This window comes from Procambarus clarkii, chromosome 16 (assembly GCF_040958095.1).
Source record: "Procambarus clarkii isolate CNS0578487 chromosome 16, FALCON_Pclarkii_2.0, whole genome shotgun sequence".
In the NCBI taxonomy this organism is placed as follows: domain Eukaryota; kingdom Metazoa; phylum Arthropoda; class Malacostraca; order Decapoda; family Cambaridae; genus Procambarus; species Procambarus clarkii.
Window position 1 is genome coordinate 44,700,360 of NC_091165.1, and position 16,103 is coordinate 44,716,462.

The window sequence follows — 16,103 nt, forward strand, 5'->3', positions numbered from 1 at the left end:
TGTCCTTGACCCCCCCCCCCCTCCTTCTCCTCCTGTCCCTACACGTCCGCCTCTGGTCTGTCCTCCCGCTCCCTTCCCTCCATCTTTATTAAATTTACCCATGCCTCCTATCCCTGACTACGCTGACCCTGATCGTGCGCTTCTTTAACATGCTGTGTTCCCTTTTCACCTTTGTTTCTTCGTTGTTCTCTGTTGCTGTTTTTTCTCTTCTTGTCGATGTGTATTCTTCAATGGAAAATATGTGGTTATTACGTCAATTTCCTTCAACTCCAACTTCTGATTTCACGGTTTTTGCCCTTTTGTGTCTCCAGGAGCCTTGGTGCTCGTCTTGGTCGGTTTCGTGGCTATTCCTTTCCCTCCCCCCCTCTCCCAGCTGTTGCTGGGGCTCCTAATTCTTCTGCTCTCTTGATTTGTTCTAATTTTCCCTTTGTACCCTTATTTTTTCCATCGCCTCTCCAATTGTTCTGCTGTCCGTATCTTTGTGGGGAAATGGAACACGGTTTGTTCCATTTATCTCCCCCCCCCCATTGTGTGTCCCGTTTTTTCGTTCCAATCTTAACTCTTTAACTGCACATATCATATACAAATATGATATCAGTGACAAAACCGAAACTGTGCACATCATTTATATATGCTTTCGTGTCCAGCGCTATAATTTAAACGCCCCGCCTGGGATAGGGGCAGCTATAGTACAGTTCCGACCAATAGTTGCCAGATGCCACCTCTAAGAAAAATCTAGGCCAACATTCTTGGGTGTTAGAGCGTCAGTAATGAGCAAGCCACCAAGGCTGGTGCATGCAGCACGAGCTCACAGCACCGCTGTTCAGCTTTTGACCACAGCATCGCCTACAAATGCCATAATATACGTGATACTGCTATTATTTAGCGATGATAGTATTGTAGACTGTGATAAAGACTGACTGTGATAAAACTGACCAGGATTCTGATAATAGCAGGATTGTGGTGATATTTAGTGCTGTACTCCATGGAGGGAGGAGTAGGGCTGTGGGAATGAGGGTTGTAGCGTTGTCTTCTGACTGTGTCTGGCCACCTTTTATTGACTGCACATCACCATACCAGCTTAGTGGTTCGCTATGGTGAACACAAATGTAGATATTTATATATAACGTGTGTATAGTGTGAGATAACAGCAAGAGGAGTAGGTTGGGAGCCGACATTTTGGTGAGGGAGATGCGTCGTCTGTACGACTTGTCATGTTATTTACTGGTGGCCACTATGGCCTCTGGGAACCATACCAGCTTATTTGTACAGGTATAGTGAATAAAACAGGTAGATACTTATATATAATGTATGTATATAGCGTAATAACACCACAAACAATATTGTTGGAGGAGAAATATTAATGCGTCTGGCCTTGAGGGTGGCTGTCACCAGCTGACTGTGTGAATAGCCATGTCTTTGTGCCTTTACTCATCATACAAGCTTAGATGTACAGTTATGGTGAACAAAACATGTAAATACGTATATATAACATCTGTGTATAGTGAATAAATGCAAAAACAGTATTGTGGGAGGAGAATGAGGTGTTGTTGAGGGAAGGAGTGGCAACGAGTAGCTGGCTGGTATGTGGCAGTCACTCCTCGTTGCTTTTTGACTCACAAGACCAACTTAGTAGTTCGTTATGGTGAACAAAACATGCAGATACTTATATATAACCTGTGTATATAGTGTAACAACAGCAAAACTATTTGTTTATTGTTTTATGAACATAATTGAATCACTAATATGCACACCATAATTTTGAGTACAGCGATGGTTCACACATTTTATTATATAAATATACCACAATTCACTGTATGGAATAATAATACTGCAAAAAACTAAGAAAAAATCAATCGGAGACATTGAAATAATTAGGTAATAATATATTTGTGGCAACTGCCGTCTGACAGCTCGGGCGGTGTAGACCTCGTCTGGCGAAGGCTCTGTCAACGCTCTTTTTTTGCCAGACTTCCCTACCCTATTGCGGCTAAAATATGTCACCTACGATTTTCTTGTTATTTTTCCCGTGATCAGGGAACAAAAATGAACACTTCAATAAGACGAAATAATTTTTTTTTTTTTGGGGCGCCTGTGGGTGTTAATTCCATTTGGGCCCCTAGCAGTTTGAGGGTTAAACACCAACTGGAGTCCTTGCCAGAGCATGTGCTCCTGGTAGAGTGATTTCATTGTCGTCATACCCTTTGGGATGATGATCAGACAAACACCCGGGATCGCCTTTTTGAACCGTTCATCCTCTCTTCTTCTCTGTCTCTTCTGAATTCTGGTGAGCCCACTCATTTGGACTATTGGACTCGCACCCTTCCTGTCTTGATTTTTCTCTCTGCTTGTCGCCTCTTTACTTGTGGCGAGTTCTTGATGACCTCCATGGCAGTGACCATTTCTTCATCCTTGTTATCTTTTTCTCTTTTCACTCTCCCCTCTTCTTCCCTAGGTGGCAGTTTGCTAAAGCAGACTGGAACTTATTTCCCCTCAGTGCTGTTCTCTCTGACCTCTCCCTTCTCCCTCTCCCTCGCTCTCTCCTCCTTTTTCATGACACCGTCTTCAACACTGCCCTCGCCTCTATTCCTCGCTCTTCCTCTCGGGGACTACAGAAGTGCGTTCCCTGATGGAATGCAGACTGTGCTCAAGCTGTCCGCAGTAAGCGTGCAGCCTAGAAGAGACACCGCCGTCGGCAGACGGCCGATTCTTTTATTTTGTTTTGGAAGGCGAGTGTGGTAGCCCGTAGGGCCATCCATATGGCTAAACGTGAATGTTGGATTTCTTATGTCTCCATCATTATGTCTGAAACTCCTCTGCCACAGATCTGGAAGCGTATCCGCAAGATAGCGGGTAAGTTCGTTTCCGATGTCTCGCCGGTCCTTCACCTCCATGGTACTCTTGTAGCGGACCCGATGCAGGTCGCTACCGAACTGGGTTCCCACTTTTCTTCTGTTAGCTCTGGATCTCGTCTTCCAGAATCTTTCCTTCTTCGTAAACCTGTCCTTGAATCTCGTCCTTTAGATTTCTGCACTCATCTCCAACTTCCCTATAACGATCCCTTCTCTCTCTCTCAACTTCGGTCTGCCCTGGCCCTCTGCGGTTCTACGGCGACGGGCTTCAATGGCATTCATTATGAGATGCTTAGCCATCTCCCTCCGTGCACATCTCGGTATTTACTAAGTCTGTATAATCGGATCTTGGAGTCGTCGTCAGTCTCTGAGAACTGGCTCGATGCCGTTGTCCTCCCTGTTCGCAAACCAGGGTCTCTGGGGACTTCCTCTAAGGACTTTCGCCCAATTGTCCTGACAAGTTGTGTCTGCAAACTCTTTGAACGAATGGTTAACGTTCGTCTGATGTTCTTAGAACACTATCACCACCTCTCCCCTTCTCAATTTAGTTTCCACAAGTGCCGCAGCACAGCGGAAGTCCTGACGAACTTGGAGGTCCATATTCGTACTGCCTTTGCTGCGAAGACCTCTGTTGTTGCCGTCCTTTTTCCCTTGGAAAAGGCTTACGACACCACTTGGCGGTATCATATTCTGTCCCAACTTCATTCTTTTGGACTTCATGGTAATATACCTCTCTTTCTCCAAAGCTTCCTCTCGCATCATTCCTTTCAGGTGAGGCTTGGTAAGGCTCTCTCTGCCTCTTTTCAGTAATACGAAGGTGTGCCCCAAGGTAGTGTTCTGAGCACTCTTCTTTTTCTGGTTTCCCTCATGGTCTTCTTTCCTCTCTTTCTTCTGGCGTCTTCTCCACTCTCTATGCCGACGATCTTACCCTTTGCTGTCGGGGTGATGATTCGCCTCTCCTTCAACGCCGGCTTACACTTGCGATTGATGCCGTGTCGTCTTGGGCCACCGATCATGGCTTCAGGTTCTCTACATCTAAGACTTGTGCTATGACTTTTACTCGGAAGCGTTTCATTCATCGTCCTTCTTTGTCAGTTTATAGTTACCCCATTGTGTACAAGGATTCCACTAAGCTTCGGGGTTGATTTTTGACACTCGTTTGTCTTGGTCGCCCCATATCTCTTACCTCCGAGTTGAATGCTCTATGGCCCTTACCCTCCTTTAGGTGTTGTCCCATACTTCTTGGAGAGCAGATAGGCGCACTCTCCTCGTTTTACATTCCTCTCTCGTCCTGTCTAAACTCGATTATGCCCTGCTTACTCATCTGCTTCTCCTTCTACTCTTCGTTGTCTTGATGCTTTGCACGATACTGGGTTGCACCTCAATTCTGGTGCCTTTCATTCGACTCCCGTCCTCAGCTTATATGTTGACACTGACTTCCTATCTCTCCAGGACCGCCGTGATCGCTACTTTCTTCGCTATCTTGCATGGTCCTTGCAACATCCTTCCTCTCACCTCTGGCGTGCTTTAAATTTTATCCCTCCTGTGGTTCCTTTTCCTATTATCTCGCTTACAGGATTCTCTTTCGGTTCATATTTCTAATATTTCTCCTCGTTTTGTTCCTTCTTTGCCCCCGTGGAAAATCCCCCTTCCGCAGTTTTATACTTCCTTCACCCGCATCACTAAAGCTTTTACCCCTCCTACGGTTCTGAAACGCCTCTTCTTTGAGCACACACATGTGTGTGTGTGTGAACATTATTATATAACAGAGTTGAGATAGGTTGTTAACATCTGTTACAAAAGTATTGGGAGAGATTGATTACTACCGATGGCTTAGTGACACGCAAGTCGTGTAATTAGTGGATGTCCTTGTGACAAGTTTATATCATTTTATTATTGAGTGATTATCCCATTGTGCTGCGTTTTGTCAAGTGAAACCTTATTATTGTTTCATTTGTCATAAGCAATAATTAGTGTTGTTAATCATTATAATTATTGAAGTGTTAATATAATTATTGAAATGTCAATTATTATAATTATTGAAGTGTTAATTATTATAATTATTGAAGTGTTAATATAATTATTGAAATGTTAATTATTATAATTATTGAAGTGTTAATTACTATAATTAATTATTGAAGTGTTCAATAATTATAGTAATTAACACTTCAATAATGATAGTAATTAAGTGTTAATTACTATAATTATTGAAGCGTTAATTACTATAATTATTGAAGTGTTAATTACTATAATTATTGAAGCGTTAATTATTATAATTAGTGAAGTGTTAATTGTTATAATTATTGAAGTGTTAATAATTATAATTATTGAAGGGTTAACAATTATAATTATTGAAGTGTTAACAATTATAATTATTGAAGTGTTAACAATTAGAATTATTGAAGTGTTAACAATTAGAATTATTGAAGTGTTAACAATTAGAATTATTGAAGTGTTAACAATTAGAATTATTGAAGGGTTAATAATTAGAATTATTGAAGTGTTAATTATTAGAATTATTGAAGGGTTAATAATTTGAATTATTGAAGGGTTAATTATTAGAATTATTGAAGGGTTGATTATAATTGCTTGCCGACTGTCTGAATGAGATCGGGGTTAACGTGACTATTTCATTGTTGTCTGTTTGAGTGACAGTGAGTGATAACATAAATTAATTTAGTGTTAATTAATTCATGGTGACTTATTGTCTTGGTCCCCCTCCCCGCTCAGCTCGTTGTCGCCGTGTGGGGGCTTAGTGGGCGGCTGCCGGAAGGTGATGCTCCTTGGGACAGTCCTCTGTCCTTTTCTAGCCTTGTGCTCCTGCTGCCGTCCTCTCCAATTCTGCTGGGCATCTTTTCCTTTTCCTTCTGTTTCGTTTTTCTCCCCCCTCTTCTCCTATCTGCTTGCCGTTTCCTGCCGACCTTTTGCTCGTTCTGGTTCTTCCCTTGGACTTCTTCTATTTTGACGCCCGGGTGCTTGAGGAGGCATACTCTTGCACCCGTAGAACTGTAGTACCCGACGTCGAGAGCGAGGGGAACCTTTTATTGTCAATCCCCCTTTCGTCACTGAACCCGATCTCGACGGACTGTCGGTTTCTTAAGGTGGCGTTTGTGGGGTGTATACTCACGACGCACCCCTAGGAGGCCCCGACAAGATCGGCGATAGCTTCTTGTTGGGTGTCCTGCCTCTAATTGTGGCTCCATGGTGGGTGTGGGGGCACATTCGTGAATGAATTCTTCTTTTCGTCAAGATGATAACCCCTGTTTCGGCTTCTTCTGGTTTACCTTCTCAGGCTCGTGGGGTGGGCGACCAAGCCCCCGAGTCGGTCCGTATTGGAAGACCGGGCTCTGTAGCCTCCGCTGCATTGGGCCCCGACCTTGCTCCGCCTTTGGCCTCTCTGACTCCTTCCCCTGGCTCCCCTCCCTCCTCTGTGGTTTGGTCGAGCCCCAAGCCCCCAGTGGTGACTACCTCGTCCCCTGGCGCGGCTCCTTCTCTAGTTGTAACTACTGCGCCTTTTAACCCCTCTCTCTCTGGGGGTTCTCACCGCCGTCCTCGTCACGGCCGCCCTCGCTCGATTCCTTCCAGTTCTGCTACCTATCAAGCCTTGTTTGGTCCCGCTTCGTGGGCCAAATATTTTGATCTCCTCCCTCTTGATTCTGCGCCTCCGGACGATTTCTCCCTCCATCGACATCTCATTGATTCCGTGGATGCCTCCATTACTTTCAACCCCACTCGTCTCGGTACACGTGTCGTTGCTGCTCCTTCTCAGGATGCTGCTTCCCGCTTGGCTGCCTTATCCTGCATTGGCGAGACCCCCGTTCGGGTCTCGAAGAACGCTCAGTTGAATGCCAGTGTTGGCACTATTTTGCTCCCGCCCCATGTTGCAACCGGTGTTCGGGACCTGCGCGACTGCCACGACGATATTCGACATATCCTCGCTGCCCAGGGCCATTCTGTTCTCCAGGTGGACACGTTTACTCGTCTCCCTTGTGGTAGTCGCCGTCAACCCCTCCGGGTTGTGAAGATTACCTTTGATGGTAGGACCCTTCCACCCTCTGTCATTCTTGCTGGTGCCAGATGCTCTGTCCAGGAGTACATTCCTTCTCCTCGGCTCTGCAACAAGTGCTGGAGGTTTGGGCATGGTGCCCTCCGCTGCTCCGGGACTGTCTCTCTCTGTCTTTTGTGTGGTGGCGAAGGTCACTCTAAGTCGGAGTGCACTTCTCCCCAGGCTCGTTGCCTCAACTGCGGTGAGGCCCATCCTACCTTCTCCCGTGCGTGTGTCCATTACAAGCTTGAGGCAGCCGTCCTCAACTTGAAGCACCGGGAGCGTTTATCTTTTCCTGAGGCGAGGCGCCAGGTTCGCCGGCTCCCGCCTTATGCTAATATCTCTTATGCTCGCGTGTTGCGCTCTTCCTCTCCTCGTCCTTCCCGCCTTCCTCAGACTCACAACCGTTTCCGGGCCTTGGACCCTGATGCGCCCACTGCCCCCTCCTCTGTCCCTTTGGGTTCTCTCCCGAAGGATCCTCCTCCTGGTCCTCTGTCTGGGGTTCCCCTTCCTTCTACCCGGTCTGTCGTGTCTTCTGTGTCTTCTTCCTCGTCCCCCTCCGATCCTCCTTCCCATCCTCTTCCTCCATCTATCGGCTCTCCCCACCGCCTGTCGGTGCGGGCGGATGTCCATCGCTCTCCTAACGGCCGTCGTGTGTGCTCTCGTTCGGCTTCTCCTGTTGAGACACTGGAATCCGTCGCCCGGTACGTAGTTGCTGAGACACCGGTCTCTTTAAGTCAGAAGCGTAAGCCTGGCTCCTCTCCTTCCTCTTCCCCGGCGGGTAAGAAGGCTTCGCTTTCTTCCTCAGCTCCTCCTTCTGGCTCTGTTGCTCCTTCCCCTCCCGTTTCAGTGCTTGCGCCCCCTGTTCCTGCTATGGAGGTTTCTTTGGCCCCTGCTTCCCTTTCGGTTGCTGCTCTTGCTGGGGTGCGCTCCCCTCTTTCTCCTCCCCCTCTTCCTGCTGCTGTCCTTGACTGCTCCTCTCCGTTGTCTCCTCCTCTTCCTCCTCCTCCGGACCCTGCCCGCCCACCTCTGATCTGTTCTCCCGTTTCCTTCCCTCCGTCTTTGCTCAGTTTACCCATGCCCCCTAACCCTGACTTTGCTGACCCTGATCCCGACCCTGATATTCTTTAACGTGCTCTGTTGCTCTTTCGCCTTTGTTTCTTCCTTGTTCTCTGTTTTTGTCCTTTCTCTTCTCGTCGTTGTCCATTCTTCAATGGAACGTTCGAGGTTATTACGTCAATTTCCTCGAACTCCAACTTCTGATTTCGCGGTTTTCGCCCCTTTGTGTCTGTCTCCAGCAGCCAATGCTTGGTGCTCGTCCTGGTCGTTTTCGTGGCTATTCCTTTCTCTCTCCCCCCCCCCCAGCCATTGCTGGGGCTTCTAATTCTTCTGCTCTCTTGATTCGGGCTGATGTTCCCTTTGTTCCTTTACTTTTTCCTTCGCCCCTCCATTGTTCTGTTGCTCGTATCTTGGTGGGGAAATGGTACACAGTTTGTTCCATTTGTCTCCCCCCGAGTGTCCCGCTCTCTCTTCCTGATTTGAAACACCTCCTAGACTCCTTGCCGGATCCTGTGCTCCTGCTGGGTGACTTCAATTGTCGTCATTCTCTTTGGGATGACGTTCTGACGAATACCCGGGGTCGCCTCCTTGAGCCGTTTCTCCTCTCTTCTTCCCTGTCTCTTCTGAATTCTGGTGAGCCCACTCATTTGGACTCTCGGACTCGCACCCTTTCTTGTCTTGATCTTTCTCTCTGTTCTTCTTCTCTTTACTTAGATTTCACGTGGCAGGTTCTTGATGACCTCCATGGAAGTGATCATTTCCCCATCCTTGTTTCCTTTTTCTCTTTTCGCCCTTCCCTCTCTTTCCCTAGGTGGCAGTTTGCTAAGGCAGACTGGACCCTATTTACCCTCAGTGCTGCTCTCTCTGACCTCTCCCTTCTGCCTCTCTCTCGCACTCTCCTCCTTTTTCATGACACTGTCTTCAACGCTGCCCTCCGCTCTATTCCTCGCTCTTCCTCTCGGGGTCCACGGAAGTGCGTTCCCTGGTGGAATGTGGACTGTGCTCGGGCTGTCCGCTGTAAGCGTGCAGCCTGGAAGAGGCACCGCCGTTGGCAGACGACCGATTCTTTTCTTTTCTCTCGGAAAGCGAGTGTGGTGGCCCGTAGGGCCATCCGTACGGCTAAACGTGAATGTTGGGCATCTTATGTCTCAACAATTACGTCCGAAACCCCTCTGGCCCAGATCTGGAAGCATATCCGCAAGATAGCGGGGAAGTTCGTTCCCGATGTTTCACCGGTCCTTCACCTCCATGATACTCTTGTGGCGGACCCGTTGCAGGTCGCTTCCGAACTGGGTTCCCACTTTTCTTCTGTTAGCTCTGGTCTTCATCTTCCCCAATCTTTCCTTCTTCGTAAACCTGTCCTTGAGTCTCGTCCTTTAGATTTCTGCACTCATCTTCAGCTTCCCTATAATGATCCCTTCTCTCTCTCTGAACTTCGTTCTGCCCTGGCCCTCTGCGGTTCTACGGCGGCGGGCTCCGATGGTATTCATTATGAGATGCTTCGCCATCTCCCTCCGAGCACGTCTCAGTATTTACTGAGTCTGTATAATCGGATCTGGGAGTCGTCGTCAGTCCCTGAGGACTGGCTCGTTGCCGTTGTCCTCCCTGTTCGCAAACCGGGGTCTCTGGGTACTTCCCCTAAGGACTTTCGCCCTATTGCTCTCACAAGTTGTGTCTGCAAACTCTTTGAACGTATGGTTAACGTTCGTCTGATGTGGTTCCTGGAACACCATGACCTCCTCTCCCCTTCTCAATTTGGTTTCCGCAAGTGCCGCAGCACGACAGATGTCCTGGTGAACTTGGAGGTCTATATTCGTACTGCTTTTGCTGCGAAAACCTCCGTTGTTGCCGTCCTTTTTGACCTAGAAAAGGCTTACGACACCACTTGGCGTTATCATATCCTATCTCAACTTTATTCTTTTGGCCTTCGTGGTCATCTCCCTCTCTTTCTCCGCAGCTTCCTCTCTCGTCGTTCCTTTCGGGTGCGCCTTGGTACCGCTCTCTCTCTCCCTCTTTTCAGCAATACGAAGGTGTGCCCCAGGGTAGTTGTTACGGCCCTCTCGGGACGCAACGGGGTCCTTACTCTGATGTTGTTAGAGGAAGTTATATCCGACCCCAAGCCAGCAGAGGCTTTCAAGGGATGCGATCCGTGACGCAAGTAACTTAAAGGGGAAGGGAAATAAAGGCAAAAACTTAATATAATATAATGTCCGTCACCAATAAATAATATATAAAACGGTTACTCAAGGGGGGGGGGGGGGTATTAACACTATACAAGGGGATTAATCCATAATCGTTGTCTTCTGCTGAAGACGCTGGTGCTACAACTCTCGGTGCCGAGTCCTTGGTGCTTTCTTCGTGGCCTCACGACGTGTCCTCTGAGAATGCCAAGCCTACCCGGGCCACAGGTCAGCCAAAACACAGGTCCACTGGGGGCACCGCCGTGGAGGCCGTCAACCACACGTCCAGCTGGTCTGCTGGCAGGTTCTGAGCCAACAAGGCTGGTACGGCCACTCCACGGACGATAAAAGGGGAACGCCCTAGACAGGAGCCTCGTGTGACAACACAAGTCACTCTCCTGTCTTCAGTACCCCAGTGGATGATCGTCTCCAACAGTCGGTCCCGGGTAACTCCTTTCACTGCCACTCCACTGGCAGGCTAACACACCACAGTGTTCTTCCGGGGGGGGGGGGGGGGCGACGTCACAACAGCTGCAGCAAGGTTCAAGGTATGGAGACTGGCTGCCTCGGGTAGACTGACTCCACTTCCATCACAGTGGTCCCAGGTCGGCTCTGTAAGCAGACACGTCATCAATAACCGGGACACTAATACACCTCACTTACGGGCTCGGACACAAACACCTGACGTATCCAGTCCATAGATGGCGCTGTCGTCGGAGCACCACCTCACCAGAGGTCAGGAGCGGCAGTGTTGAGCGCTGAACCAGACTGGAAACTGGTCCTCGAGGCCAGTACACGCTGTCCTCACCAGGTGTCGTCGTCCGTTTGGCGGGGGTTTCGGGAGCTGACCCACAGATGGCGTGGTTGTCACTGCTCCAGGCTCGGACGCTGGATCCGGGTTCGTAACAGTAGTGTTCTGAGCACTACTCTTTTTCTGGTTGCCATCAATGGTCTTCTTTCCTCTCTTCCTTCTGGTGTCTTCTCCGCTCTCTATGTCGATGATCTTACCCTTTGTTGTCAGGGTGATGATTCGCCTCTCCTTCAACGCCGGCTTCAACTAGCAATTGATGCCGTGTCGTCTTGGGCCACAGGTCATGGCTTCAAGTTCTCTACTTCTAAGACTTGTGCCATGACTTTTACGCGGAAACGGGTTGTTCTTCGTCCCTCTTTGTCACTTTATGGTCATCCCCTTGAATACAAAGATTCCGCGAAGCTTTTGGGGTTATTCCTTGACACTCGTTTGTCTTGGTCTCCCCATATCTCTTACCTCCGTGTTGAGTGCTCCAAGGCCCTTACCCTCCTTCGGGTCTTGTCCCATACTTCTTGGGGGGGGCAGATAGGCGCACTCTCCTTGCTTTACATTCCTCTCTCGTCCTGTCTAAGTTCGATTATGGTTGCCCTGCTTACTCGTCTGCTTCTCCTTCTACTCTTCGCCGTCTTGATGCTTTGCACCATACTAGGTTGCGCCTCGGTTCTGGTGCCTTTCGTTCAACTCCCATCCTTAGCTTGTATGTTGACACTGGCTTCCTGTCTCTCCAGGACCGCCGTGATCGCTACTGTCTTCGCTATCTTGCGCGGTCCTTGCAACATCCTTCCTCTCGCCTCTGTCGTGCTTTAACTTTTACCCCTCCTGCGGTTCCTGTTCCTCTTCACCACCTCCCTCTTTCTGTCCGGTTATCTCGCCTACAGGATTCTCTTTCCGTTCGTATTTCTGATGTTTCTCCTCGTGTTGTTCCTTCTTTGCCCCCGTGGAGGGTCCCTCTTCCGCGGTTTTGTACATCCTTGACCCGTATCACTAAAGCTTTTACCCCTCCTACGGTTCTAAAACGCCTTTTCCTCGAGCACTTTTCTTCTCACTCCCGCTCCGTTTCTGTCTTCAACGATGGGTGTAAGTCAGCGGACGGTGTTGGCTACTCTGTTGTTTTTCCTGATCGCACTTATATGTGTCGCTTGCCTCCGGAGACTAGCATCTTTACAGCGGAACTTTATGCTATTCTCTATGCTCTTCGTCTCCTGCTTTCTCATTGTCAGTCTTCCTTTGTGGTTGTTGTTGACTCTCGTAGTGCCCTCATGGCTCTCGGGTCCTTTAATCCGTTTCATCCAGTAGTTGTCGAGATCCAGCATTGGCTGTTTCTCGTTCAGAGTAAATTTAAGTCGGTTGAGTTTTGTTGGGTTCCCAGCCATGTTGGTGTGTCTTTAAATGAGCGTGCGGATGCTGCCGCCAAGGAAGCTGTCCGCTCTTGTCCCATCTCTCGCAAAGGCATTCCGTATTCCGACTTTTACCCGGTTATCCATTCCTCAGTCCTTACCCGTTGGCAGGCTTCTATGTTGTCTGTTACTGGTAACAAGCTACGTACTCTTAAATGTTGTGTTTCCTCGTGGCCGTCCTCCTTCCACCGTAACCGGCGGTGGGAAACAGCTCTGGCGAGGTTGCGTATTGGCCATACTCGCTTAACCCATGGTCACTTGATGGAGCGCCGCCCTGCTCCTTATTGTCCTAGTTGCATTGTCCCTCTTACGGTCGTGCATGTCCTTCTTGAATGTCCTGACTTCCAGGACGAGCATGTGTCTTGCTTTCCGACCACCCCTCGCGGTCACCTGTCCCTCGATAGAATTCTTGGTGACTCGGATACTTTTGATATCGTTCGCCTTATGCGTTTTTGTTCTCGTATTGGCATCCTTGGTGATATTTAGCGCCCTCTGATTATTTTGCGTATTTGATGGTGCTACATAGCCTTCCCGGTTTGGTGCCTTCTTTTGATAATTACTTACTTACTTATTGTCTTGGTGACAGTGTTAAAGTAACGTAATTACTTGTTGTTGTTGTGTCTGTCTTGGTGACAGTGTTTTTGTATTCATTTACGTGTGTGTAAATTTGATGTGTAAGTGAAGTGTTTTGATACTACCTGTGGCGAGTCCAGTAATTGTCAAGAGGATTCACAAAGTGTTCAGTTAGTTCACGTTTGTTCTAGACAAGGTCACTGGGTCATGACTGTTGTGCCTCTGACACCTGTGAGAGTGGTTGGATCAGATTCCTTCTGTGAGGTGTTTTGACAGTTATTGAGGTGACACTCTTGAGTAACGTAACTAAAGTGGGTCACTGTGTATTAACAAGGAAGTTGTTGAATAGATTCATTTATTTTGTTACACGTGCCTTTGAAGTTATTCCACATTCTACAATACTGTCCCCCTCACCCCCATATTTCCTCACTTGCTACTTGACAATGTCATTAATTTGAGTTGGCTCAGGATCCGGCCTAGAGTCTCAAAGACTGAATATAAAATTTGGTGTAAGAACCCATCCGCTACCTTGTAGATTTGCTTGCACGCAAGTTGCAGAGAGAACGACCCTAGTAAAGAAGGTCTGGTATTGCTTGTGGACCGCTTGGCCTTGTTCTCCACCGGAAATACTTAGATCTTTGGCGTCTTGCTCACGCCTCTGGAGTGTGTTCATTTGTTTGTCGAAGACACACTCGAATTCACTTCCTAATAACCAGTAAAATCCCACATGTGGCAGCCCAGCGCGGTGCTAGACTTGTGGAATAAAATTGGTCACTTCACATCTGACGTCCAAAGTGGGGCTAAGAAGTTCATTAGGAAAATGGACCTTTTCACTAACCTATGGTATTTGTATTCGCAAAAAATGAATCTAAAGTCTACTTAATAACAGTTTTGTAAAAGCTTCCTCAATTGACTTCTAACAGCAAAACTAATGGTGCCGTAGAGAGGTAATTTAATGTATTTATTAATATCCCTTTCTACTGTACTAATATTACAAGAAGGGTGAAACTTAAATAAGAAATTCCTTATAAAAGTATATATCGTATGAACAGGGTAAGCATTACTTTAAAAATAGGATCACATGATAAAGAATTTCTTGATCAAAATTGGATCAATTTGAGCATAATACAAAAGCTCTATTGAACAGAATATTAATTACAAAATTAATATTCTGAACAAATGAAATAAAATTTAAAACTAAACCTGTAGAAGTTGGTTTTGAGTGAACTTTAGTATTAAAACCCTTTAGGTTACTCACTTTGACATCAAGAATCGACAAAGAATTGTGTATTAACATTCTCTCTAAACATATCAACATGAGATTGGTCCTTAAATAAAAAAAGTGTCCTCCACATATCTCCTGAACATAACTGGTTTAAAATCCAGAGGATATTTGTCCTGCCAATTTCTCTCGTGAAAGCTTAAAAAATATTAGCAAGTGCCGGACCAAATTGAGAACCCAATGCTACTCCATCAACTTGTTTATAATATTTATTATTAAACAAAGATCGAGTCTTTAACCAACAATTCTGACAGATTGCTTACAACTTAATCTCGAAACTATATTAGTGTTAGCAAATAATTGATTTTTACAAATATCATCTTGAAGTTATCTTAAGATGCTTTCGGGGCTTTAGTAGCCCCGCAGCCCGGTCCTCGGACAGGCCTCCACCCCCAGGAAGCAGCCCGTGACAGCTGACTAACACCCAGGTACCTATTTTACTGCTAGGTAACAGGGGCATAGGGTGAAAGAAACTCTGCCCATTGTTTCTCTCCGGCGCCCGGGATCGAACCCGGGTCCACAGGATCACAAGTCCAGCATGCTGTTCGCTCGGCCGACCGGCTCGGCTGATCGATCATGGTAATAATAGTGGAACATCATAGCCAGCCAAAGCTGAACGTAAGATTCCCAAAGGGAAAATCAATCTTGAATGCAAGAGATTGGTTCATGAATATCTATTAAAAATATGCAGGGAATACATAGCCATAAAATATTATCTCTCTCGTTCCAGAGTTTCATCATTGCTTTCACCTCCAACTTCATCCCGGAGACGGTGTACCGATACACAGTCTCCAGCAATGGCTCCCTGGAAGGGTATGTCGAGGACTCTCTCGCCACCTTCACACTCCCTCGCTCCAACCACACTACCGACCTCCTGCAATGTAGGTAATTAGCCACCCCAGCCGCCCAGGCATCCGTCTTTTCTACGCGTAAGTTAGGTTAGGTGAGTATGTTGGGTTCGCAGGTTTTATCACCCTATATTTTATCCGTTTACGCAATTCCAGTGAACGAGTTGCTTTCTCCACCACCCGCCGGATGAGTATAGGGTAAACAATATATACTACCGCTCGCAGGGCAAGTACGGGGGTGCACAGTATACTACCGCTCACATGGTGAGTATCGGGTGCACAATATACTACCGCTCACAGGGCGAGTATCGTGTGCATAATATACTACCGCTCACAGGGTGAGCAAGGGTGCACAATATACTACCGCTCACAGGGTGAGCAAGGGTGCATAATATACTACCGCTCACAGGGTGAGCAAGGGTGAATAATATACTACCGCTCACAGGGTGAACAAGGGTGCACAATATACCACCGCTCACAGGGCGAGCAAGGGTGCGTAATGTACTACTGCTCACAGGGTGTGCAAGGGTGCACAATGTACTACCGCTCACAGGTTGAATAAGGGTGCACAATATACCAATCACAAGATGAGTATGGGTGGACAATATGATACCCTTACAACCTGTCCTCTTAAAAATAACGTCGCTTTTGGCCGTTTACCCGTATGGCTGAAAGTGGACTTAATATGAAACTGAAAAAAATGAAAATAAATTTGGGACGTTTTTTCAACAACAGTAAGTTAAGGGTCCTCTGATAGGTTAGGTGGGCAGGAAATTCTCATAAAGTTTCAAAACGTTATGAAAAACGTTTATTGAAAGTTTCCTTTTCTAACCTTACCGAGTAAGATTGACGACTCAAACAGTAAACGGAACAGTACGTCACTTTTGTGAGTCGATTTCATTTCAAATTACGTCCACTTTTGGCCACAGCGCGCATACGAGCCAAAAGTGACGTTATTTTTAAGAGGACGGGTAGACCAATCACAGGATATGTATGGAATGCAGAATTAACAAACGCTTACAGTTTATAAGCGCCTGGGAGTCAGGCGGCTGTTGC

General features: G+C 47.2%; 1 protein-coding gene across 9 annotated transcripts in view; it reads left to right on the forward strand.

Annotated features, from left to right (window-relative positions):
- The window catches only part of LOC123760100 (anoctamin-1), a 320,419-nt gene that overhangs the window by 260,085 nt on the left and 44,231 nt on the right, over nt 1-16,103 (forward strand). For all 9 annotated transcript variants that reach the window (XM_069325474.1, XM_069325478.1, XM_069325475.1 and 6 more), the window contains one exon: nt 14,930-15,084. In XM_069325474.1, coding sequence (XP_069181575.1) covers nt 14,930-15,084 — 155 coding nt within the window. The remainder of the gene's footprint in view (nt 1-14,929; nt 15,085-16,103) is intronic.